This window comes from Manis javanica, chromosome 6, assembly GCF_040802235.1.
Source record: "Manis javanica isolate MJ-LG chromosome 6, MJ_LKY, whole genome shotgun sequence".
Taxonomy (NCBI): domain Eukaryota; kingdom Metazoa; phylum Chordata; class Mammalia; order Pholidota; family Manidae; genus Manis; species Manis javanica.
Window position 1 is genome coordinate 51,488,663 of NC_133161.1, and position 25,048 is coordinate 51,513,710.

The following is a 25,048-nucleotide window of genomic DNA, read 5'->3' on the forward strand; positions in this document are numbered from 1 at the left end:
CCTTCAAATTTAAATGGTAATCGTGCTGGATACAGTATTCTTGGTTCAAGGCCCTTCTGTTTCATTGCATTAAATATATCATGCCATTCTCTTCTGGCCTGTAAGATTTCTGTTGAGAAGTCTGATGATAGCCTGATGAGTTTTCCTTTGTAGGTGATCTTTTTTCTCTCTCTGGGTGCTTGTAATACCATGCCCTTGTCTTTGATCTTTGCCATTTAAATTATTATATGTCTTGGTGTTGTCCTCCTTGGGTCCCTTGTGTTGGGAGATCTGTGGGCTTCCATGGTCTGAGAGACTATTTCCTTCTCCAGCTTGGAGAAGTTTTCAGCAATTATTTCTTCAAAGACAGTTCCTGTCCCTTTGTCTCCCTCTTCTTCTTCTGGTACCCCTATAATGCGAATATTGTTCTGTTTGGATTGGTCACACAGGTCTCTTAATATTCTTTCATTCCTAGAGATCCTTTTATCTCTCTCTCTGCCTCAGCTTCTCTGTATTCCTGTTCTCTGATTTCTATTCCATTAACAGCCTCTTGCACCTCATCTAGTCTGCTCTTAAGTCCTTCCACTACTTGTTTCATTTCTGTTATCTCCCTCCGGACTTCATCCCTTATCTCTTGCATATTTCTCTGCAGCTCTATCAGAGTGGGTATGACTTGCATTTTGAGTTCTTTTTCAGGAAAATTGGTTGTATCGGTTTCACAGGGCCTCCCTCTGCCATTTGATTGATTTTGGACTGGACCAGGTTCTTCTTCCTTTTTCTGGCTATAGAAATGAGTCCCAGAGAGTGGCATGTGTGTCAGCTGGTAGTACAAAGTTCCTTTCTGCTTGCTTGTTGCCCTGCCTTCTCTGCTTCCTTTGCCTGTCCAACTGCACACAAAGAGCAGTCTCTGGGTTAATCCTTGTGGTCCCATGGCTGGGGCAGCCCTCTGGATAGCCTGGGGCAGTGGCAGGTGTCACAGGGGAGCGGCATGTGTTCTCCTGTGAGAATGGCACCCCTTTGTGCCTTCCAGACTTTGCACCAGCTTCCTCTGCCTTGCCTGTGCCAGGTGGCTGCACACAGGGGTCACCCTCTGGGTCTGGCCTCGTTAGCTGCACACTGGGAGACTGTGTGTGATTGCTGTGGGTGGAGCTGCTCCCCGGCTGTCCCGCAGTAATGGCGGGTCAGCCGGTTTGCTTGCAGCGCTGGTTGGGGGAAGTGAATGACAGGCTGCTTATCGCCCTGAGTGGCTTAGAAGCTGCATTGCCATCCAGGGGGTTTGGGTGCCTGAAGTTCCTTAAAATTCCCAGTGTGCTGGGCTGAGTGTGCCAGGACTCTTTTGTTCACCTGTTAAACCCTTGTCCCTTTAAGACTTTTAAAGCACCCGCTTTTCTTTTGTCCTTTGGGAGCCAGCTGTGGGGACCCGCTCGCAGTCTCCATCTTGGATTTTACATTTCTATTTCTCTAATATCCAGTACACCATGCAATGGCTGTCTGTGCTCCCGGTGCAGATTACTAGGGCTGGCTATTTAGTAGTCCTGTGCTTCCACTCTCTCTCCACTCTGATTTTTTTCCTCCCACCCGTGAGCTGGGGTGGGAGTAGTAGTTGGGTCCCGCCAAGTTACGGCTTTGTATGTTACCCTTTTCTTGAGGTGCTGAGTTCTCACAGATGTAGATGTAGCCTGGCTATTGTACTGTATCTTCTGGTCTCTCTTTTCAGAATAATTGTACTTGCTGTATTTACAATATATATGGTTTTGGGAGGAGATTTCCATCACCCTACTCATGCCGCCATCTTGAGAAATCTCAATCTAGTACATTCATTTTTATTGCTGACAATATTCCATATTATGGATATACCACATTTTGTTTATCCATCTCCTGATGTACATTTGGATTTTTTCCACTTCTTTTGGCTATTGTAAATAATGCTGCAGTGAATATTCGTGTACAATTTTCTGTGTGTGTGAACACTTGTTTTCATTTCTCTTGGGTATATATACCTAGTATTGCAGTAGCTCGTAACTCTATGTAAGGTTTTGAGGAAGTGCCAAACTGTTTTCCAGAAGAGTGGCTGTACCATTTTACATTCTTATCAGTAGTATATGAGAGTTTACAGTTTCTCCACATCCTTTGTCAGCACTTGTTATTATCTGACTTTCTGATTATAACCATAGTAGTGTGTGTAAATTGATATCTCATTGTGGTTTTAGTGTCCATTTCTCTGATGACTAATGATGGATGTCAATGTTTATCTTTTTTTTTAATTAAAATATCACTGATAAACAATCTTTTGTTGGTTTCAGTTATACAGCAGAGTGGTTCAATGGTTACCTGTATTAACAAATCCTTACCCCTTCTAGTGTGGTCACTACCTATCAATGTAATAAGATGTTTAGAAGCATTAACTGTATTCTCTGTGCTGTACTGCTGTCCCTGTGACCAGCCTGTATGTGATTGTGAATTGTGCTCATTACTGCTCTTCCCCCACCCCCAACCTCCCCAACCCATCTCCTTTGGTAACCACTAGTCTCTTTTCAGTGTCTACTGCTATTTTGTTCCTTGTGTTTTGCTTTGTTTTTGTACTCCTCAAATAAGTGAAATCATATGGTATTTGTCTTTCTCTGCCTGGCTTATTTCACCGAGCATAATACTCTCTACATCCATCCATGCTGTTGCAAATGGGAGAATTTCTTTTCTTTTTATGGCTGAATAATTAATATTCAATTCAGACATCTTTTCATGACAATATGTATACCATCATTGGAGAAATGTGTACTCAGATCCTCAGTTTTTAATTGGGTTATTTGCATTTATTAAGTTGTAAGCACTCTTTAAATATTCTAGACACAAGTCTCTTACTAGATATGCCTGCATGCAAACCTGTAAAGCTGTCAGCTACTGTCCTAATTTTTGCTCTATACTTTATCAATAGTCATTGTATATATGTAAATAATTCTTATTTGATACTTACTTATCAAAATGATCCATGTACTTAGTGTTTCCACACATGACAGTGCATAAGGAAAATTAGTTTGTTACATTGTTCTAGAAGTTTGAGCTTTATACTTCCTGAGACATCACAGATGAGCAAGACCATTTTCACTCACCGTGAAGATATAACAATCCTATGAAAAGTGGTGGGAGGGTCATTATTGGGGCATTAGATATGTGCTGGTTCTGATGTAAGTGAATTTGTATTTAGGTGAACTTTTGGTCTAATTGAAATTCTGACAGATTGTAATGACTGAGGCTTTTTTTCCATTTAGAAAAATTGCTTAAATAAACATTTTGGTCTTGTTTATAAAGTATAAACAGATGAAAGGACACTTTTCTTAACAAATGTATAGTTGAAATCCTAGGAGGCTTCATTTTGGGAAAAATTAATCTGTTGAGATCACATTTCATTTTATTCAGAAAGTATGAGGTGTTCTCTAAAATAGAGAGAAGTAGCTTTTCTGTCACCTGTGTAGTTTCTGTTTTTGGCTTAGTGAAATTTTATTTAAGGGTGCAAATATTACACCTTTACTGAAGGATTATTGTTTAAATTTTCAGAAATACTGATATTTGTAACTGGCTTTTGAAGTAGTTTTAAAAAAATCAGCCATCACTTTAATGAGCATGAGGAACTTTTATTTTTTATATTTTCTCCACATACATGTAAGTGTATGCTAGTAGGAAGTACATAGTGGACCCTCCTGTGCCTGTCAAACAGCTTCCCTGTTTGTTGACTTTCTGTCCTTCGTGTTGTTATGAGGATTGGCTTTTCCTCTTAGAAGCTTTCACACTTGAAAACAGGTTTAACATTTGCCTTTTGAAGGTTGTCTGAATGATCAAATGGACTAATGTATGTGAAGAATGGAAGAGTGGGGTGGGGGTAATTACAGTGTATGCATTGTGCTGCCAATGAGATGCATTCTCCTCTGTCCGTGTTGGATTTCCAGAGTGTGTAACTGCGTGTGCTAAGCCTGTCCGTACAGTGGTGAGGTAGAGTCTAGTGCCCACATAGGCAGATGAATGGCCTGTTACAGTAAAGGTTTAGTAAAGACAAGTCCCTGGGTTTAAGTATGGGGTACTTACTATGGGGGGAGAAGGTATTCGTTTCATAGGGCTGCCACAACAAATGCCCACAAACTGCTGGGACTAAAACAACAGAACTTCATTTTCTCACAGTTCTGGAGGTAGCAGCTCCGGGCAGAGCTCTGTCCCACTCTTACCTTTTGTGGTTGCTGGAACTCTGTGGCACTCCATGGCTTTAGGTGCATTTCTTCAGTCTCTGCCTGAAGGGCCACATGGTGCTCGCTCTCTCTGTGTCCAAATTTCCCTCTTTTTAGAAAGATGCCAGTCATTGAATCACGGCAACATTCACAGGTACTCATGGACATGAATTTTTAAAGGACAGTATTCAAGCCAGTTCAGGGAGCTAAATGAGACAGGGGGGTGGTCAAGGATTGCATTCTAGAGGGTAATAAGGCCTAAAACATATTCCATTTTAAAGATGGTTCCTAAGGAATGACAGATCTTCCTTGACTTATGGTAGGGTTATGTCGTGATACACCCATACTAAGTTGAAAATAAGTCGAAAATGCATTTAATATACTTACATTATCTTAAATGAGTTCAGGACACTTAACATTAGCCCACAGTTGGGCAAAATCGTCTAACACAAAGTATTTCATAATAAAGTACTGAATAGTTTTTGTAATTTATTGAACACTGTACTGAAAGTGAAGAACAGTATCGTTTTAAGTGTATCGGTTGCTTACCCTGCAATCATGGGGCTGATTTGGAGCTGTGATTCACTGTCTGTGCCTAGCATCATGAGAGAGTGTCCTACCACATATCTGTATATTGCATATTGCTTCTCTCTGGGAAGAAATCAAAATTAAAGTATGGTTTCTACTGAATTCGTATCACTTTTGCACCATCGCAAAATTGAGTTGTGTTAAGTTGGGGACCGTCTCACTGAGAGTGCGTGAGAGATGAAGTTAGAGAGCAGTGTGTGGGAACAGTCTTGAACCATATTAAATTCCTTGGATTCCCATACCCCCCTCCCACCATAACTAAAAGCCATGGGGACTAAAAGCCATAACTAAAACTATGAAAAATTCACATAGTATGGCGGTTTTTTGTTGCATTCATGGCTGAACATTACTTTTGTAATAGCCTTTCTATGTTTAAGGAAATTAACAGGTTATGAATCTTCCAATACATCTTAGAAATTGGTGCTGAGATTTCCAGCACTCCCTGGATGTGGAATGCTGGCCATGGTTCAGCTTTTCAAATACACCTGTGTTAGACTTTGATTCAGTTGTGAGCAATAGTAGAGACATGGAGTTGCCATGTGGATAGCAAGTATGTGGATGTATGGTTTGAAGTGACCAAGCAGAAGCCACAAGAGCATGTGGTTTCCAGACTGTGTTGTAGGAGTGGAAAGTTGTAGACAGGACTCTGGGAATCCCTGCAGTTGGAGACGGAAGCAGCATGGGGAGGAGGAGTGGTTTGAAGATTAGAAAATTGAGATTTGGGGTGGGGCAGGGGCAATGTATTAACCCCGGGTGAACTTGGTTGATGAGTATATAGAGCCTCCAGGAGGTGAACTTGCTGTTTGATAGATTCCCTGAAAAGTTTGCAGTTAACTAAATTGTCTTCCTCTAACTATAACTACTTTGACTATTGAGGGACATTTGTTATGTATTAAAACCTTTAAAACTTGAGCATGTCTAACCAAATCATCAATAACAGGTGGTATCCAAGTTGTACTCAAATTTTTTTCTAAATAGCATGAAGCAGGATCATGTTACAATCTGAGGCCTTGGATCTGGGCGAAAAGGTTATGCATAGAATTTTAGGCCAAAAGCAATACTCAAGGGCTAACTTTGCAGTTCTTAAGCATAGCAAATAATAGCTGGGCTCCAAGTTGTGCCTTGATCTTGAACATACACTGCCAGAGACTTGAGAGCAATGGGTGGGTGTGAGGAAACCCTGGTTTGCTTTGTAGACCCTCCCACCCCAACCCCACCAATAAATACCGCAATGGAGAAATTCCAAGGATATTCGTATGGGCTACTCTTGGCACTAGCTTGGCAGTATTGTGATGATCTGTCCACCCAACTGTTCAGAAGCAACTAAATGTCTTGTGAAATGCATGGCTGTCTTAGGAAGCATGCAGCTGTGGAGGGAGGGGGTCCCACTTGACATTTGCCCCCAGTCCACTGTCTTCTAGCACTCTGACCCTCTCTTAGCAGTGTTGAGGTCTGCTACAATGTGTTGGTGTGGGTAAGCATCTTTCTTTCCTCTGCCCAGTCCCAAATAACTCATGCATTTGGCTCTACCCTTGGTTCAGTTGTTCCTGCAGTACTCTCTCCAATGAGAATCGGAGAGGAAGACACTATTTTCTTGGCATTACTTTTTTTGGAAATAATTTGAAGGCCAATATAATCCAGTTTGATGTTCTCATTTTTTTCTTGATTGTAAAATCACATGTTCATTGTAGAAAATTTGGAAAATGGCGAGGAAAGAAGAAAAGTCTCTTTCTCCCAGTGGCAACATTGTTATATGACTTACAGTTAATCCAGCATGGTAGGCGATTTTCAACAAGGTTGGAATGTATTGTATGTATAATTTTATATCCTGCTGTTTCTTACACATTTTTTTTAAAAACTGAGATATATTCACATACCATGAAATTTATCCTTTCAAGCATACAATTCAGTGTTTTTTAGTGTATTCACAAGGTTAGGAATCATCACCCCACATTCTAATTCTGGAACATTTTCATTATCCCAAAAAATTATTTGGGACGTTAACAATCACTGCCCTTCCTCTCTTACAGCCTCTTCCCAGCCCTTGGCAACCACAAATCTACTTTCTGTCTCTCTGGATTTGCCAGTTCTGGTCATTTCATATAAATAGAATTACACAATACGTGGTCTCTTTCACTTAGCATAATGTCATCAAGGTGCATTCATATTGTAGTATGTACTTCATGGCTGGATAATATTTCAATATATGAATGTGCCATATATTTATCAATTCCAGGTATTTTATCATAAGGCCCCACAGAGCCCAGTAGGATACCTAATACACATCTGAAGGACTGTTGACTTTGGAACCAATCTCTTTCTTCTCCTTCTCCAGCTGTTTTTATTTTTCATTTTAAAATAAACTTTAGGGGTAGTAGGTAGAATGCCAACATCTGGGGTGGTCTGTTACCTCTTGACTAATCTTGTATATTTTTTACCTCATTTAGGTAAGTCATTTTTTTTTTCTTTTAGGTAAATCATTTTTAGTAAGTGCCTTTACCCAGAATTATGTTGGAATTGTAATTAGGCTTTTGTACTGCTGTTTATCCCCTTTCCTCCAGTAATTTGTTCCTGTTTAGAGTGATAATCCCTGCCGTCCTGCTGAAGTTATCTGCCAAAGTGAGATACTGAGACTACTTGCTTGTAGGATTCCCTCATCTTTCATTGGTGGGGGCAAAGGCCTGTAACGAGGACCAGGCAGTCACTGCTCCCTAGCTCTCTTCTGGGTGCCACAGAAGTCTTAGTGTTCAAAGTTTGGGGGATGCTGAGACTGAGGGGACACAAGAAAGGCTAGCAAACTAACAGCCTGTGCTGTGGAATCCCATGTGGCAGTTAAAAAGAAGCAGCTAGGTTTGAATTTACCAAAATAGATTGGACGGCAAGATGACACATTGGGAGGGAAAGGCAAGGTGAGTATGTCAAATTTAAATAAGTTACTAAAAATCTGCCTCAGATTATTCATCTGCAGAGTGGGGAAAATAGCCACGTTCTGAGGAGTAAATAAGAAAAGTGTATGTGAAATATTTAGAACAGTAATGTATTAGCTTTATGAAAATTAAAAACAACAAAATATTCTTATTTCTCTCCTATTGGTGTGTGACTATATAAGAAAAATTTGAGCCAGAATTCATATAATTATGAAATTAGCAATTTTGAAGTGTGCATTTCAGTGGGTTTTAGCATATTGGCAAGGTTGTACAATCAGTACTAATTCCAGAACGTTTTCTTCTAAAAGAGTCTCCTTAACCTGTTAGCAGTCACTCCCCATTCCCCATTCCCTCCAGTCCCTGGCATCCATAATCTACTTTCTTTCTCTATGGATTTACCTGACCAAGGGAGTTGTACAACAGGTGACCTTTTATGTCTGGTTTATTTCACTTAGCATAATGTTTTTGAGACTCATCTGCACTATACCATCTATCAGTTCTTCATTCCCCCTTAATGGCTGACTAATATTCCCTTGTAAGTATATGCCACATTTTGTTTATCTGTTTGGGTTGCTTCTATATTTTGACAATTGTGAATAACACTGCTGTGAACTTAGGTATTCAAGTATCTCTGAGTCCCTGCTTTTAATTAGTCTGAGTATGTAACCCAAAGTGGAATTGTTGGATCATAGGGTAATTATGTTTTTAATTTTTTTTTTGAGGAACTTCCATATTGTTTTCCATAGAAGCTGTACCATTTTACATTCCTCGCAGCAATATATGAGCGTTCTCATTTTTCCATTTCCTTACCAAGATTTGTTATTCCTTAAAAAAAAAAATCGCTGTTCCAGTGGGAGTAAAGTGATAACTCATTGTGGTCTTGATTTGCATTTCCTTAATGACTAGTGATGTTGAACATCTTTTCATGTGACATACATACTTCTAAAAACACATGGAGAGACCCACCAAGTGACAGTGGTTTCTTTCAAGACTTTGGGGAAATACCTGGTTTGGGAGCAGGTGGTCAAAAGGGATCCTAACTTTATATTTTTTGGAGTGTTTTAACAAGTGTTTCTGTTAGCACAGTATGGAACAGGTTGTTGCTGGTTGATGCCATCATCTGAGACATATGGGAATACCGTATTAAGCACTTGGAACATGGGCTGGAGGAGCTTATTGGCCCTGAGAGTTAATAAAGCTCTTTGCCTACCAAAGGATGATTTTGATTTTCCAGCAAAGTAAAGATTGAATTAGTTTCAGTCTGTATCATTATATTCTGTTTTAATTGTATGAGGAGATGAGGCAACTTAGTTGACCAAGTAAGTGGTTAAGAATATGGGCGCTGGATTCTGACACTTGGGGTTTGAATCATTTCTGTACCAGTTAACTATTTGATCCAGTTCAAACAGTGTTAACTTCCCCATCCCCACTCTGCAATGGGATGTTACCTCCTGAGATTGTGTGACCGAATGAGCTAAAATAGATAAAGCGTTTGGGACAGTGCTGCCACGGGAAAGAGCCCCAATGTTACCGCTGACTGGTGTAGTTGGAGGGGAGAGGGTGACATGAGATGATGGGCATGTCATACAGGCCCTTCAGGGCACTTGTTAGGGATTTTGGATCTTACCCCAAATAAAAGGAAGCTCTTAGAGTTTATAGTAGGGTGTGAGTTGATTAGCTCAGCCTAAAAAAAAAACAACAGTCAAGCTTAGCACTGTCCAATAGAAAGAAAATGCAGGCTACTTACTGCAATTTAAAACTTTCTAGTAGCCATGTTAAAGAAGTTAAAAACAGGTGAAAATTAATTTTAGCAACATTTCACTTAATCTAAAATGCAGAAAATATTACAATTTTAGCATGTAATCAATATTCTAAAAATTGAGATTTTTGCATTTTTTGGTACCAAGTCTTCAGTGTTTATATTAAGTCTTAAGTGTTTATTTTACACTTAAGCACATATCAAATTGGACTAACCATCTCAGGTGCCCAGTAGCCATATGTAGCTGGTGGTAACACACTGGACAATGCTAGTCTGGTTGTTATGAGAATAAACTGTTGGGAGCACAGATGAATATGGGGAGACCATTCAGGAGTTTGCTGGAGTGGACCGAAAGAGGAATGCTTGGTCTAGTGTGGTGGCAGAAGAGAAAGCAGCTGGCAGGCCCAGAGCAGCATGTCAGGGGAGACTTTTACTGATGAGCTTCAGGAGGATGAAGGTGAAATAGGCTGAATGCAAGGTTTCTGGCAATTATCATAAAAGATAGTAACAGAGGAGAAATGGACATAGTAATGGGCTTGGGCATAGTCATCAGCTCTCTGATTTTATAATTATATATACATACAAAAATAACTGAATTTAGTTATTTTTTACAGCTTTGAGTATAATTCACATGTAGTCCACTCATTTAATGTGTATAGTACAGTAGTTTTTAGTATGTTAACATGTACAGTCATTGCCACAGTCAATTTTAGAACATTTTCATAACTCAGAAAGAAGCCTTTAGCTGTATCATTCCCCACCCTCCCTCTCTCACCAGCCCTGGGCAATCACTAATTTACATTCCATTTCCATAGAGATCCCTATTCTGGACATTTCATATGAATGGAGTCATGTAATATGTGGTCTTTTGTGACTGGCTTCTTTCACTTAACATAATGGTTTCAAGGTTTATCCATGTTGTAGCATGAATCAGTACTTAATTCCTTTTTATGGCCAAATAATATTCCATTGTATGGCTAGATCATGTTTGTTTATCCAATGATCAGTTGATGAGCATTTAGATTGTTTCCACTTTAGGTTACTATGAATGATCTTAATTCTTCACTGCTATGTTAAAGAAAGTGATAATCTTTGCATTTGTTATGTGATTCTTTGCTATTTCTACCTTTGCATGATGAGCATTTTTCTAAAAATGACAAACATCTGACATTTTTAAGTCCTAAGTATTTAAGAAAGGGGGAATTCCATCTACACATTTCCTCTGAGGTGTAATTTGCTTCAACACATTCTTTCCTGTCCATTTGGAATTTAAACTTACCTAAGCATAGAGAAATGTTTCCTTTCTGACTTGAGTAAAATTGACTTAGGAATAATTTTGTTAGAGATTTGTAGAAATGTTGGAAATGTTGGAAGTGTTTATGGTTTATTATTATTATTATTATTATTATTATTATTATTATTATTATTATTATTATTATTATTTTACCTTTAAACAAGGCTTTTTAAAAGAAGCATTTGTGGCTGAGATAGATGGGAGAGGCAGAAAATACAAGACATTCTAGGAACATTGAGAGGAGACAAGATCGTAGGGGTGGGTGGTTTATGTGACAGATAGCAGGAACATTTGTCTTATCTTCCTAGATAATGCAGGATGAGTCAGAATGTCAGGACTTGTCAAGAGTGAGGTGTGTTTATTCTTTGAGAGTTAAGTGGGTTGGAGTGGCATGATATTATTTGGTGGTCCTGATTGAAAAATCACATTCAGACAAACTAAAATACCCTAGGTTGTGTTGTTAACTTGTTCTCAACTAGGTACCAAAATTGATGCTAGGCCTACGTCTTTTGAGATTTATAGTATTTTGGTTTTAGAGTCAGGTTTACTGAAGTATAATTTACATACAGTAAGATTCACCATTTTTTGGCATATAGGATTGTAGTTTCAAATTATGCTTCTAGAAATCTTATACACAGGGTAACTGACAGCCTGTAGCATTTATTATTACTTAGGAACAGAATAGTGGAGGGGGAGAATTCTCACCCTCACTAGTGTGGTTACTATCTGTCAACATAGATAGTACAGAATTATTGACTATATTCTCCATGCTGTACTACCATCTCCATAACCAACTTACATTATGATTGAGAATTTTTGTGCTCCTTTATCCCCTTCACCCTCCCAAACCACCCACCTATCCCAACCCTTCCCAATGGTACCACCAGTCATTTCTCTTTGTCTGTGAGTCTACTGCTGTTTTGTTGATTCTGTTTTGGTTACTTTTTATATTCCACAAGTAAGTGGAGTCATATGGTATTTGCCTTTCGTTGCCTGACTAATTTCACTGAGCATAATACCCCCTAGATCATGTTGGTGCAAATGGGAGTGTTTCTATCCTTTCTATGGCTGAATAATATTCCATTGTGTATATGTACCACATCTTTATCCATTCATCCACTGATGGGCACTTAGTTTGCTTCTATATCTTGGCTATTGTAAACAGTGTGGCAGTAAACATAGGCATGCATACATCTTTTCAAATCAGAGATTTTATTTTTTTCAGTTCTTCAGGTAAATTCCTAGAAGTGGAATTACTTGGGTTGTGTGGTACTTCTACTTTTAGTTTTTTGAGGAACCTCCATAGTGGCTGCACCAATTGACGTTCCCACCAACGGTGTAGGAGGGTTCCCATTTCTCTACATCCTCACCAACACTTATTGCTTTCTTGTCTTTTGGACAGTGACCATTCTAACCGGTGTGAGGTAATACCTCATTGTGGTTTTGATTTTCATTGCTCTGATTAATGAAGTGGAGCATCTTTTCACATGCCTGGTGGCCATCTGTATTTTCTTTGGAGAAATGTCTGTTCAAATCCTCCACCCATTTTTAAATCCAGTTATTGATTTTTTGGTGGTGAGGTATATGAGCTTTTCATATATTTAGATGTTATTAGATGAATTGTTTCCAAATATAGTCTCCCATGAGAGGTTGCCTTTTTGTTCTGCTGATGGTATCCTTTGCTGTACAGAAGCTTTTTAGTTTGATGTAGTCCCATGTGCTCTGTTTTGCTTTTGTTTCCCTTCCCTGAGGAGATGTGTTCAGGAAAAAGTTGCTCATGCTTATATTCAAAAGTGGTTTGCCTATGGTTTCTAATAAGAGTTTTATGGTTTCATGACTTACATTCAGGTCTTTGATCCATTTCAAGTTTACTTTTGTATATGGAGTTAGACAGTAATCCAGTTTCATTCTGTCCAGTTTTCCCAACACTAGTTGTTGAAGAGGCTGTTTTTCCTCATTGGATATCCATGGCTCCTTTATCGTATATTAATTGACCATGTATGTGTGGATTTATATCTGGGCTCTCTGTGCTGTTCCACTGATCTATGGGTCTGTTCTTGTGCCAGTACCAAATTGTTTTGGTTCCTGTGGCCTTGTAGTAGAGCTTGAAACCAGGGAGTGTATGTAATCCCCCCAGTTTTGTTCTGCTTTGGCTATTCAGGGTCTTTTGTGGTTCCATATGAATTTTGGAACTATCTGCTCTAGTTCATTGAAGAATGCTGTTGGTATTTTGATAGGGATTGCATTGAATCTGTAAATTGCTTTGGGCAGGATGGCTGTTTTGACAATATTAATTCTTCCTATCCATGAGCAGGGGATAGATTTTCATTTATTGGTGTCTTCTTTAATTTCTCTCATGAGTGTCTTTTAGTTTTCAGAGTACACGTCTCTCACATCCTTGGTTAGGTTTATTCCTAGGTATTTTATTCTTTTTGATGCAATGGTAAATGAAGTTGTTTTCCTGATTGCTCTTTCAGTTAGTTCATTGTTAACTCTATAGGAATGCAGCAGATTTCTGTGTATTTATTTTGTATCCTGCAACTTTGCTGAATCCAGTTTAGTTCTAATAGTTTTTTTTTTTAATGGAGCTTTTAGGGTTTTCTGTATAAAATACCTTGTAATCTGCAAATAGTGACAGTTTAACTTCTTCCTTACCAATCTGGGTGCCTTTTATTTCTTTGTGTAGTCTGATTGCCATGGCTAGGACCTTCAGAACTATGTTGAATAAAGTGGTGAGGGTGGACATTCTTGTTTTGTTCCTGATGTTAGAGGAAAAGCTTTCAGCTTTTTGCTATTAAGTTTGATGTTTGCTGTGGGTTTGCCCCGTATGGCCTTTATTATGTTGAGGTACTTGCCCTCTATGCCCATTTTGTTGAAAGGTTTTTCATGACTAGATATTGAATTTTGTCAGATGCTTTTTCAGCATCTATTGAGATGATCATGTAGTTTTTAATCCTCCTTTTTGTTAATGAGGTGTATGATGTGGACTGATTTACGAATACTGATCTTTGCATCCCTGGAAGAAATCCCACTTGGTTGTGATGGATGATCTGTTATGATGTATTTTTGAATGATCTATTAATAATTTCTTGAGGATTTCTGCATCTATGTTCATTAGGAATATTGGTCTAAAATTTTCTGTTTTTGTAGTGTCTCTGGTTTCAATATTAGCGTGGTGCTGGCCTCACAGAAAGAGTTTGGAAGTATTCCCTCCTCTTCTTCTTTTGGAATACTTTAAGGACAGGGCTCTTTAAATGTTTGGTTGAATTCAGCTGTGAAGCCATCTGGTTGGAATTTTGTTGGTTGGGATATTTTGAATACTAATTCAGTTTCATTACTGGTAATTGGTCTATTCAGATCTTCTGTTTCTTCCTGGGTCAATCTTGAAAGGTATTTTTCTAGGAATTAGTCCATTTTTTCTGGTTGTCCAGTTTATTGGCATATGATCTTCTGTGAAATTCTCTAATAATTATTTGTATTTCTGTGGTATCTGTGACTATTCCTTTTTTGTTTATGATATTGTTTATTTGTGTACTCTCTCTTTTTTTCTCCATAAGTCTGACTGGGGGAGTTGTCTATTTTGTTTTATCTTAAGGAACTAGTTCTTGGTTTTGTCGATTTTTTTTTCATTTGTTTAATTTTTCTCTTTTTATTTATTTCTCTGATCTTAATTATGTCCCTTGTACTAATGTTGGGTTTCATTTGTTCATTTTCTAGTTTCTTTAGTTGTGAGTTTAGACTGTTTACTTGGGATTGTTCTTATTTCTTGAGGTAAGCCTGTATTGCTATGTACTTCCTATTTAGAACTGCTTTTGTATCATCTCACAAATTTTGGACTGTTGTATTTTGTTTCATTTCTCTCCTTGTATTGCTTGGTTTCTATTTTGATTTGTTCATTGGTCCATTGACTGTTTAGAAGCATATTGTTTAGCCTCCTTGTGCTTGCAGGCTTTTTAAATTTATTTCTAGTTTCATACCATTGTGGTCTGAGAAGTTGCTTGATACAGTATCAATCTTTTTAAATTTATTGAGGCTCTTTTTGTGCCCTAAATGTGGTATATTTTGGAGAACTTTCCAGTACATTTGAGAAAAATGTGTATCCTGCTGCTTTTGGGTGGAGTGTACTGTAGATTTCTGTTAAGTACATCTGATCTATTGTGTTGTTTAGTGCCTCTGTTTCCTTATTTACTTTCTGTCTGGTTGACCTCTTGATGTAAGTGGCATGTTAAAGTCGCCTAGGATGAATGAGTTTCAGTCTGTTACCCCCTTTAATTCTATCAGTATTTGTTTTACATATTTAGGTGCTCCTATGTTGGGTGCATAGATGTTTATAATAGTTATATTCTCTGTGGAGTGATCCCTTTATCATAATGTTATGTAAAGCCCTTCTTTGTCTCTTGTTGACTTTCTTCATGTTGAAGTCTAATTTGTCTGATACAAGTACTGCTACTCCTACTTTTTTCTGCCTTTTATTTGCATAAAGTATCTTCCATCCTTTACTTTTAGTCTGTGTATGTCTTTGGGTCTGAAATGAGTCTCCTGTAGGCAGCATAGAGATGGGTCTTGTTCCTTTATGCATTCTGCCACTCTGTATTTTGATCAGTGCATTCAATCCATTTACATTTAAGGTAATTGTTGATAGGTATTTACTTATTGCCATTTTATTCTTTTCTGGTTGTTTTTGTAGTTCCTCTCTGTTCCTGTCTTCTATCTCTTATACTCTTTTCTCATTCCTTGATGGTTTTCTTTAGTGTTGTGATTGGATTTCTCTCTTTAAATTTTTTGTGTATTTATTATAGGCTTTAGGTTTATGGTTATCATAGGTTCATGGATAGCTTCCTAACTGTATAACAGTATATACTGAGTTGATGATTGCTCTATTTCAAACACATTCTAAAAGTACTTTTTTCTTCCTTTTCTTCATCCACACTTTATGATTTAGGTTTCATAATTGCATTTTCTTATGTATTATGACTGATTTTGTGTATAGTTGATTTTTCTTCCTTTGTTTTAATTTATACTTTCTTAGTAATTAGTCTGCTGCCTCACTGTGGGTTTATTTTCACTGGTGAAAACTTTAGACTTAAGAACATTTCCATCTACAGAAGTCCCTTTAGCCTGTCGTGCTGGTGTAGTGGTTACAAATCCCTTCAGTCTTTGTTTATCTGGGAAATGTTAAAGCTCTCCAAATAAGAATGATAATCTTGCTTGATAGAGGATTTTTTTGGTTGAAGATCCTTCTGTTTCACTACATTAAATATTTCATGCCACTCCCTTCCAGTCTGTAAAGTTTCTGCTGAGAAGTCTGCTGGTAGCCTGATGGGGTTTCCCCTATAAGTAATACTTTTTCTCTCTCTGGCTGCTTTCAATACTCTCTCCTTATCCTTTATCTTTATCATTTTAATTATTGTATGTCTTGGTGTTGTCTTCCTGGGGTTCCTTTTATTAGGGGTTCTCTGTGCTTCCGTGATGTGAGTGTCTGCTTCTTTCTCCAGATTGGGGAAGTTTTCAGCAATTATTTATTCAAAGAGACTTTCTATCCTTTCACCTCTTCTCCCTCTGGTACCCTTATTATGCAAATATTCTTTTGTTTGGAGTTGTCACACAGCACTCTTAGCATTCTTTTGTTTCTAGAGATCCTTTTTTTCCCTTTGCTCCTTAGTTTCATTGTGTTCCTGTCCTCTAATTTCTCATTGATTGTCTCCTCTACTTGCAGCAATCTATTACTCATTCCCTGCGTCATATTTTTCATTTCAGTTATTGTATTCTTCACTTCTCAGTGGCTCTTTTTCAACTCCTTGTGAAGTCTTCCTTGAGACCTTCAAGACTTTTTCTCAGATCAGTGAGCATATTTATGACTGTTACTTTGAAATCTTTATTGAGAAGATTGGCAATCTCCTTTTCTTTCAGCCCTCTTTCTGGTGTCTTATTCTGTATTTTTGTTTGTAACATATTCCTCTGCCTCCTCATTTTGTCAGGGTTTTGTTTTCTTCCTTTGTATTGGATGCATCTGCTATGCTTTCTGGTCTAGAGAGTAATGACAAATTGCTTTTTTAAAGATTTCAAATTGGAATAAGACAAAAGCCTGAAAGATACCCCATAAGTTAAATGTTCCCTTTGAAGAAATTGCTTAAAGTTTAGTAGGAAATTACCAACATTTTTTTAGTGGTTTCTTAATGGTTTACTGTGCTCTAGTAGTCAGAAAACATCTCCAGGTATTGTCCTTCAAATCTTGCAATTAAATTAATGAGTAAGTGGTTCACTGCAAATTAATAGAAACTTAATTTTTTTTTTGTTTTACTTTTCAAGAAAAACTGTCCTTGTTCTTGGAAGTTAAGTACAGTTGAATTTGGTTTATACTGATGAGGCATTCCCCTGCAGTTTCCTCTCATCAGAATAATATGCACAGTGCAATAATGCAGCTACAGGAAAGATGGTAAAACCATAGACAGTTTCAAATTGTACATTTTCCAGCCTAGTATAGATTTAGAAATGTTTATTTCTTCTTATACTTTGTACTGTCCTAGTATTGATATACCACCTAGATTAGTTTTTAATTTCAAGAAAGAATATTAACTATGCTCTTTCTGCATTTTGCCTGCTGCCTTGAGAGTGCTCTGTTCTGATATGTGCATTATAGCTGTAAAAGAATCATCTTAAAGGTTTACTCTGGCCCTTATCTCTGGTGATGTTGTGTTGGTGTGTATATGAGAAGTACATTCTGCTTTCTCTGCCTCAGGAACTAGGCAGCTGTGGCTTTGAATACTTTGCTGAGTTCTTGGTTAATTATAGGGAATGAGCTGAAAGTCGGGCATTTCAGGATAGGCAGGAGAGATAATCCTGTATTATCTCTGTGGTGCCCTTCTATAGTCCAAAATGCCAGTTAATTTTTTTTTTTTTTTGGTTGGGTGGATCTTTTCCATCACAATTATTTTGTGATTTGAAAACATATTTGTGCCCTTGGTAATAAGTTGGGAAACTGAAAATTTGTATTTCTCTCCCCCTCCTGATAGGTGCTGGATAGTTTACTAGTCCAGTATGGAGTGGTGGAAAGCTGTGAGCAAGGTACATGTCTTTTCAGTTGCTTTCAAATTTGTAAAAGGAAGAAAATAGAAAGAAAACTAATATTTTTTTCCTTCTTCATTTTTCTCTTCCTCTAGTGAACACTGACTCGGAAACTGCAGTTGTAAATGTAACGTATTCCAGTAAGGACCAAGCTAGACAGTAAGCAGTTTGAAACATTTAATCTGTATATAATAACTAGGTTAAGTATAATAACATTTTGGGCTGGTGGGTAGCAGAAATACACTTTGATTTGCAAAGTTTGACCCTGCAGTTCCTTTTAAGTTTGAATGTCTAATAAGATTTTGCATTGGTTGAAGTTTTATTACACTTTCAATATATCTTTAATGCCAATAATAGATAATATAGTATGAAGTCGAATTACATCCTATTTGCAGAAAGCTCTGGTCTTGGATATGGTTGTTAAATTACATACTGACTTTTTTCTTATTGGTATGATATATACACAATTGCTGTTTAGCCAAAGCTGGTAAGTTGAACATGTGTTAAATTAACAACAGTGTTAAATGTTTTCTCATTTGCTGATTTTTCTAATGATTACTGTTATTTAGGAGTGGGCAGACATTGGATCAATGTAACTTGGTTTTAGATTGGTGGAAAAAATAAATTCCAGTTCTTTTGACTGGCAAAACATCACAGATTTAAAAAAATCTCCATAGGATAAGGTAATTCTGTGGCTTGGGAATGATCTAATGAAGTGATTGAGCGCTAGAGAAAGAAAATGAAGAACCCATGGATATTGCTTTTGTTAGATCTGCTCAGAACAACAGACATGGAGGAATGCCATCAAGATGCCCAGCAGCACAGTGCTGAGTGTCAGCAGACCATGGAAGTCATAACCTCCTCCAGATAAAGTACAGGCAGGGACAGACTGTCTGTCCTGTGTGGCAAAGGTGAAAGGGAAGACCATGCTGGCTGATGCTGAGCCCTAACGGAGAAAGGTGAAAATAGCTGAAGAGGGGTAATAGAGCTAGTTTACCCAAGGCAGTACCCATTCATGGAGGGACTACAAAAAGAAAGCTAGGGCTGGGAAAGAGATGGAAGTTTGTTTTGCATAACACAAATGGAACTTTAGTTTTTAAATTGGTAATATTCACATGGTTCACAACTTTAAAGTTCCAAAGATGTATATAGTATAAATCTTCTAGTATTCTCCAACTGCCTTGTTCCCTTTCTTGGAGACAAATACATGTATATATTTCCCCCCCCTTTTTACACAAATGATACCGTAACATTTGAGTGCTGTGTGTGTGTGTATCTTAATAGTTATATCGAATCTGATTGTATGGATATGGAATGACCGACTTAATCCCAGGTTGGGTATTTAGGTTGTTTCAAGTCTCTTGCATTTATAAGAATGCTGTAGTGAATCCTTTTTGCATATCTCCTTTTGCGTGTGTTAACGGTTAAATTCTTTGAGAAGTATATTTACTGAGTCAAGATGTGAGTGTTTTAAAATTTTGTTGGATATTGCCAAATTATTCTTTGTAGAGCTTGAAGTAGTTTGAATTTGCTCAGCACTGTGTAAGAGTCTGTTTCTCCTTACTCTCCCTAACAGAGGACTTTATCAAACTTTGCTTATTTAGTAGGTAAAAAGTAGTAGCTAATTATGTTAATTTTTTTATTATAATTGAGAAAAGTCTTAGGAAGTGAGCCTCTTAGTGTGTTTAAAAATACACTCTTTTTCCTTCTGTTTGTATCCTTCATTCATTTAAAATGTTTTAATAGTTTATATGAGGTTTTTAGACAGTATAGAAAATATAATATGACTTGGAAAACAGATTTAAAAAAAATAAACTTGATTCTTCAACTATATCATATAAGAGGGAAAACAAGAATATTTCCCATTTTATACCCCAGGTAGTTTGGGGAGTGAAAGTGAGGGCAGTGAGAACACAGTGGCTCCATTTGTCTTTCATGTTGTCAGTCTTTACAAAGATATGAAGACTTGGTAGAGCCAACTCTGTTAAATGGAGAATATGGGATAACTTGATGAACCTAAGGATATTTGGAGATTGTCAGAGAGGCCTGTTCTAGTTGTCTTATTTGAAAACTTATTTGAAGCTAGCTAGGTAAAAGATGAAAATGCTTAATTTCATAGTTACTTAGTCATATGGGAGAACATGTTGGAGACTTAACTTACATAGTTTTGAGGAGATATAAAATGAACCTTAGTGGGCACAGGTTGACATTTTAGCATGCCCTACTCCTTAAAAAAACATTACACAATGTTGAGAGTACAAGCATGGGAAGGGCAGACTGGCTAGTCAAGGCAAAATTGTTGCTAAAATTAATCCTACATGACAGCAAGCTGAATGTAGAGACATTTTAGTTCTGAAAGTACTTTGTAGTGGTTGTTAGAGATTGCAGAGTACTACTGATCCCAAGGAGAGAAGGATACTGTTAGAAAATTTTAATTTAGATGATTAGGTAACCTACACACATAAACTGAGCATTTCAAGATAATACCTCTTAACTCCAATAGTCAGTGAGTTAACATCAAGTGTTGACCAAAAGTTGCCAGTGAATAAAGGCAAAGTCCTTGTCCTGAAGGTTGTGCCCCCACCCCCCACCCCCCCAGTGGTGAAAGAGAGTATTTGGGGAGAGATTGTCTCATTTTAATTCCTGCCCAGGTTGAGTTTTCTTATAGGAATATTGGGTTTTCTACCCTTCAAGAATTCCAGAGAGTAGGAGAATGAGATCATAATTGGGTATTCAGGGAGGATTAACAAATTTAAAGGATGGAAAATCAATTTTGTGATGCAGTCTTAGGAAAACTATTAAAAGTTTTCTAGTATTTTAAAAGGATGTGAAATGCAGCCTTCTATGAAGATAATTAATTTTGAGAGGCATTGGATGTAGAGGAAAATAATGGACTCTGGAAGTCAGTCAGTCAGCTCTAGCTATAACCTTCAGCTTCATTTTCCTCAGGCACAAAATGAGGGTTGACAGGAAACAAGTATATTCATGAATACATACACATACTTATAGAAAATGGACTGGCATGCAGACACCCAGTAAATGTAACTCTTGTTGAACGCTCCAGTTCTGGGCTGCTACCCGACAGCCTGAAATGACCAGAGCCAGGGGGAGCCTGGGTCTCTCCTGGACTTGCTACCCTGATGCCTGTAGCGAGCTGCTCTCTGGGGCAGTACTCTGCTGCCTGCACCAAGCTGGTGTGAGCTTCCCTGCCCTTTGCTTGGCAGTCATCCAAGGCCTGTATCTAAGGTAATGAGGGCTCAGTCCATATTCTCTGTTGATTTATTTTCTTTCCTTAGCATCTGTTCCTTGGGAGCCTCTGTAACCGCGATGTGCTTCTGTGGGTGCGAGTAGAGTTTGGAGGTTAGGAGGATATACTCCAGAGTCCAATTCCATGGGCACTGTGCCACCGCTGTCCTAGCTGTGACTCTGGTCGAAGTAATGTACCGTCAGAAGCTGTTCCACCCCATCTGTAAAGTGGGAGTAATTACAGTCCTTACCTCATGAGGCTGTTGACAGAACTAACACAATGACTCCCAAACCATTATCATAATACCTATAAGGTAGCAAGAGCTCCAGCCTTAGCAGCTGTTAGGCATTCTCTCAACATTTTTCATTGCAGTTAATAATATGTTGATAACCCTGTTGTTATTTCAGATAATGACTGGCCACTGATGCTCAAGGGTTAGGGACCTAGTTCAGAAGTGTTTGTGACTGTCTCTTTTGTTATTTAAACTTCTATGAATGCCACTTTTAAGATGATTCATCTCCAAGACAGAATTTAATACAGAAATACCTGCCGCCTGTGTCTAAGAAAAATCAGAAATGAATAGTACATATATCACTATGAAATGCTTGCATTCATTTTAACCTTAAGTCTTGAATTACTAATAAATTGAAATAATAGTAAAATGACTAAAAATAATGAAAAAAATAATTAAAAACAGAAGTATGTAGTATTTTTTGTTTTTTGGAGAAGAGAGGCTTGGGTCTCTGGAACACCTATATCCTGTCTTCCAGGGATGCTCTGATAAAGCAGTCAAGGACAGACATGACTCGCTGAAAGATTTGTTGTGTGACCAAGAAATAACCCTCCGGAATTTGTAGGCATTTAGGTTTATACTTTCTTTTCTTTAGGGTTCTTATTTCTGATTTTTGGTGGGGGAGGGAATTAGAATATAGTTTATATTTTGAAGCCATCATTACACATCCTTTATATCAGTGTGAAGATCCGTATCAGGTATATATATTTCTCTTGTAAGTGTTTGAAAAAACTTGCCTGATTGCTAATGGGAGGAAATTAATGCTTAAACTTTGAAAATTATGTGAACAGAAGATTTATCCTGGAAAAAGAAAGAACAGATAAAAGAGTCAGACAAAGAAATTTCTTGCCATTTGGCCAGATTTAACCACTGTTAAATTGGCCTTTGTTGGGTAAACTTTGCTCCATGCATCATAAATCTTAAAATGACAAAAGATCACTCTGTAGAGTTGTGGGTTGTCTTTCCGTTCAGTATATTTGTACTATTTGTAATGCCTACAGAGAATTTCATCCCTACCACAGTCTATGTATGTATCCAGGCCTCTACAGTGCATCTAGGTTGTTAGCAGTATTTTTGCTTTTAGAACCAGTTTAGTAATGAAGTTCTTTGTGGGTAAATATTTGGGCTTTGTCCATAAATATTTACTTCAGATGCATCCCAGCACAGGGGTCTCACAGGGTTTCAGTTATTATTGCAAACAACATACAATTCTTGGGATAAGGAAAAAAAGTGTTCTAACACTTTTGAATAATGACTAAACCTCATTTTGTTAGGACCTAGGTGATGTATACCAATGAAATCTGGGAATAAGAAAAATATTTTAGACATGGAATTTCAGAGTTGAATGGATTTATTAGACCATAAACCTAATCTTTTCGTTTTGTACATGAGGAGGCTAATAACAAACAAAATGTCCTTTCCAAGGTTACATGGTTACTTATTGTTCAAGCTGAGCTAGAATTCTGGTCTCTAGTCCATCTTTTTTTTTCACTACTCATCTGTACGTGTTTACCCTTAAATATGTGTAATTACTCTGGATCTCATTTCTTCTTTCTACCCATCTCCTCCTTTCTTGAGGTAAACTACTTATTTAATAAACTTCTTATCAATTCAATTACTTGCTACTAGCTAGCAAAACTACTCACTTGTCTTTTGAGTGATTCTTAAAATAGCATCAGAGTCAGGTAATGATGGGAAATAGAATCATGAGTAATATACATGGTGGATAAATACCTTAAGTTCTGTTGAGCTGAATACATATGTTTAGAATAGTTACAACAACAGTTCATCATCTGCCTTGCTTATAAAGTAAGTTTGAAAATATTGTTTGCCCCATGAACTCAGCAGACCACCAAATGCCATAGGTGAGTATCAAATTTTGTGCATAGAAAGGTTACAGTGGTTGACTTAAAATTCGGAAACTTCCTTAGTCATGAGAGAGCCATTGCTTGCAGTTAGGTTCCTCCTATACCTTTTCACCAAGGTCCAAGTGTGCAGCACTGCCACTAGAAGGGCTGGGAACTCTGCTTAGCTGGCAGCTAGATTGTGGGGTACATGCTGAATGCTCTGGCCAAGCAGCCTGAGTTGAAGCCTTTGGGACCCAGGCTGTGCACTGGAGCACCGTGCTGTCTGATCTCCTGAGTGACAGAATCTTTTCTTTTCCCCTCATAGAAACAGTTTTTAAATGAAGTTCGGAAGTTTGAGTTCATGGGCCAAGTTGAGGGAGATGTTTCTTGGGACACATGTAATTTTATTTGGATAGCCCAGAATACACAGAAGTGTCTGGTGACTTAAATGTTTATCTGTCCCATGGAGAAGGGAGTCTGTCTGTATGTTTCTCTTTTACTCAGGAAAGAATTTATTTAACCTTTTAAAAATAACATTACTGACTTAATTCTATAGTCAAACTTTATTTACTCTCTTCTGAAGCTGACAATACTCAATTTTATGGTAGGAAAGGATATGACAGTGAACTATATATTGCCTTTTATGCCCATAGATACAGTTGATTCCTTCACTGGGTTCAGCTTTCCTTATGTGTGTGTGTGTGTGTGTGTGTGTGTGTGTGTGTGTGTGTGTGTGTGTGTGTGTGTGTGTGTGTTTTTCTTTTAAGAACCTTCAATGGTCTGTTTCTCCTGGCCTTTGAAAAGGTTAAAAGTTGATTTGAATGAATGTCTCATTGGTTGAAACCCCTGCAGTTCCAACTTTCTAAAATAAATATATGTCATAAATATTAAATTTCTCAGCTGTTTTCTTCCTTCAGAAATAATTAAAATACTCAAGGGCCCTTAATCCACAAGAAAAAAAGGGGAGATGGAGAAAGTGAGAACAATGTGTTAGTGTTAACTTAAGGTTCTGTTATCAGAGCCCTGGTAGAAGCTATGCCACGTGCCTGCTGTCAGCCTGCAAACTTATGAAAAGAATGCCCTCTGCATAGAAATCATATGGAAACATCCCCAACTATACTGGGTTTGGGAAAAAGCAAGCCATAAAACTATGTATATCATGATCTCAGTTACGCTTTTAAAGAAGGTACTGAACATGCACACGTGTGTAAACATGGAAAAGGACTGGTCTGCTTGCAGAAGTTACCATGGTTCAGTGATTCTGGAGAAGGTCTTGGAGGGTTGGTGATAGTGACACAGGAATTTCCTCTTTTTGTATTTTCCTTTGACCTGGGGTCTTTTATAGTAAGAGGTAATTCGTGTGCTAGGCATTGGATGACAGTGATGCAATGGGATTGAAGTGAGAAACAGGGCAGGACTTCTGGCCCTGAGAACATCACGTTTTGTCTGGTCACATAGCCCTGCTTTCCAGTTCCATGCATTTGGTGCGAGGACCATCTCCCCTCCAACCCTGCCCCACCTCCTCCATCTGAGAAAAAAATTCATAGATCACCAAATAATTAAAGTAGTATGTGAACCAGAGATGACCTCTGTGAGCACCAGGAGACAGAGCATTTCATGCCTATTATTCTTTCCCTGCCTGGGCTGAGCTCACGGCCGAGTGGAACAGAATCTGAGCAAAGAAGACTAACCCTTAAGAAAGTATGGACCTATATTTTCACTTTTGCTGTGTACAGGGGAGTTGGTGTTATGAGGAGTACATTTATGTATGCTTCTGAAATCTTAATCATATCTTTTCTATCAATTTTTTACTGAGTTCCCCACTTTGAAATTATG

General features: G+C 37.9%; 2 protein-coding genes across 3 annotated transcripts in view; one reads left to right on the plus strand and one right to left on the minus strand.

Annotated features, from left to right (window-relative positions):
- The window catches only part of IGF2BP3 (insulin like growth factor 2 mRNA binding protein 3), a 194,936-nt gene that overhangs the window by 133,464 nt on the left and 36,424 nt on the right, over positions 1-25,048 (plus strand). The window contains exons 4-5 of the mRNA XM_037022344.2: positions 17,775-17,826; positions 17,922-17,985. Coding sequence (XP_036878239.1) covers positions 17,775-17,826; positions 17,922-17,985 — 116 coding nt within the window. The remainder of the gene's footprint in view (positions 1-17,774; positions 17,827-17,921; positions 17,986-25,048) is intronic.
- The window catches only part of MALSU1 (mitochondrial assembly of ribosomal large subunit 1), a 64,857-nt gene continuing 56,568 nt past the window's right edge, over positions 16,760-25,048 (minus strand). Inside the window, exon 6 of one of the 2 annotated variants that reach the window (XM_017673632.3) lies at positions 16,760-16,788. In XM_017673632.3, the coding sequence (XP_017529121.3) occupies positions 16,775-16,788 (14 nt within the window). In that variant the 3' untranslated portion in view covers positions 16,760-16,774. Of the gene's footprint in view, positions 16,789-20,496; positions 21,294-25,048 lie in introns of those variants that run through there. The other variant, XM_073238702.1, reaches the window with a different exon arrangement.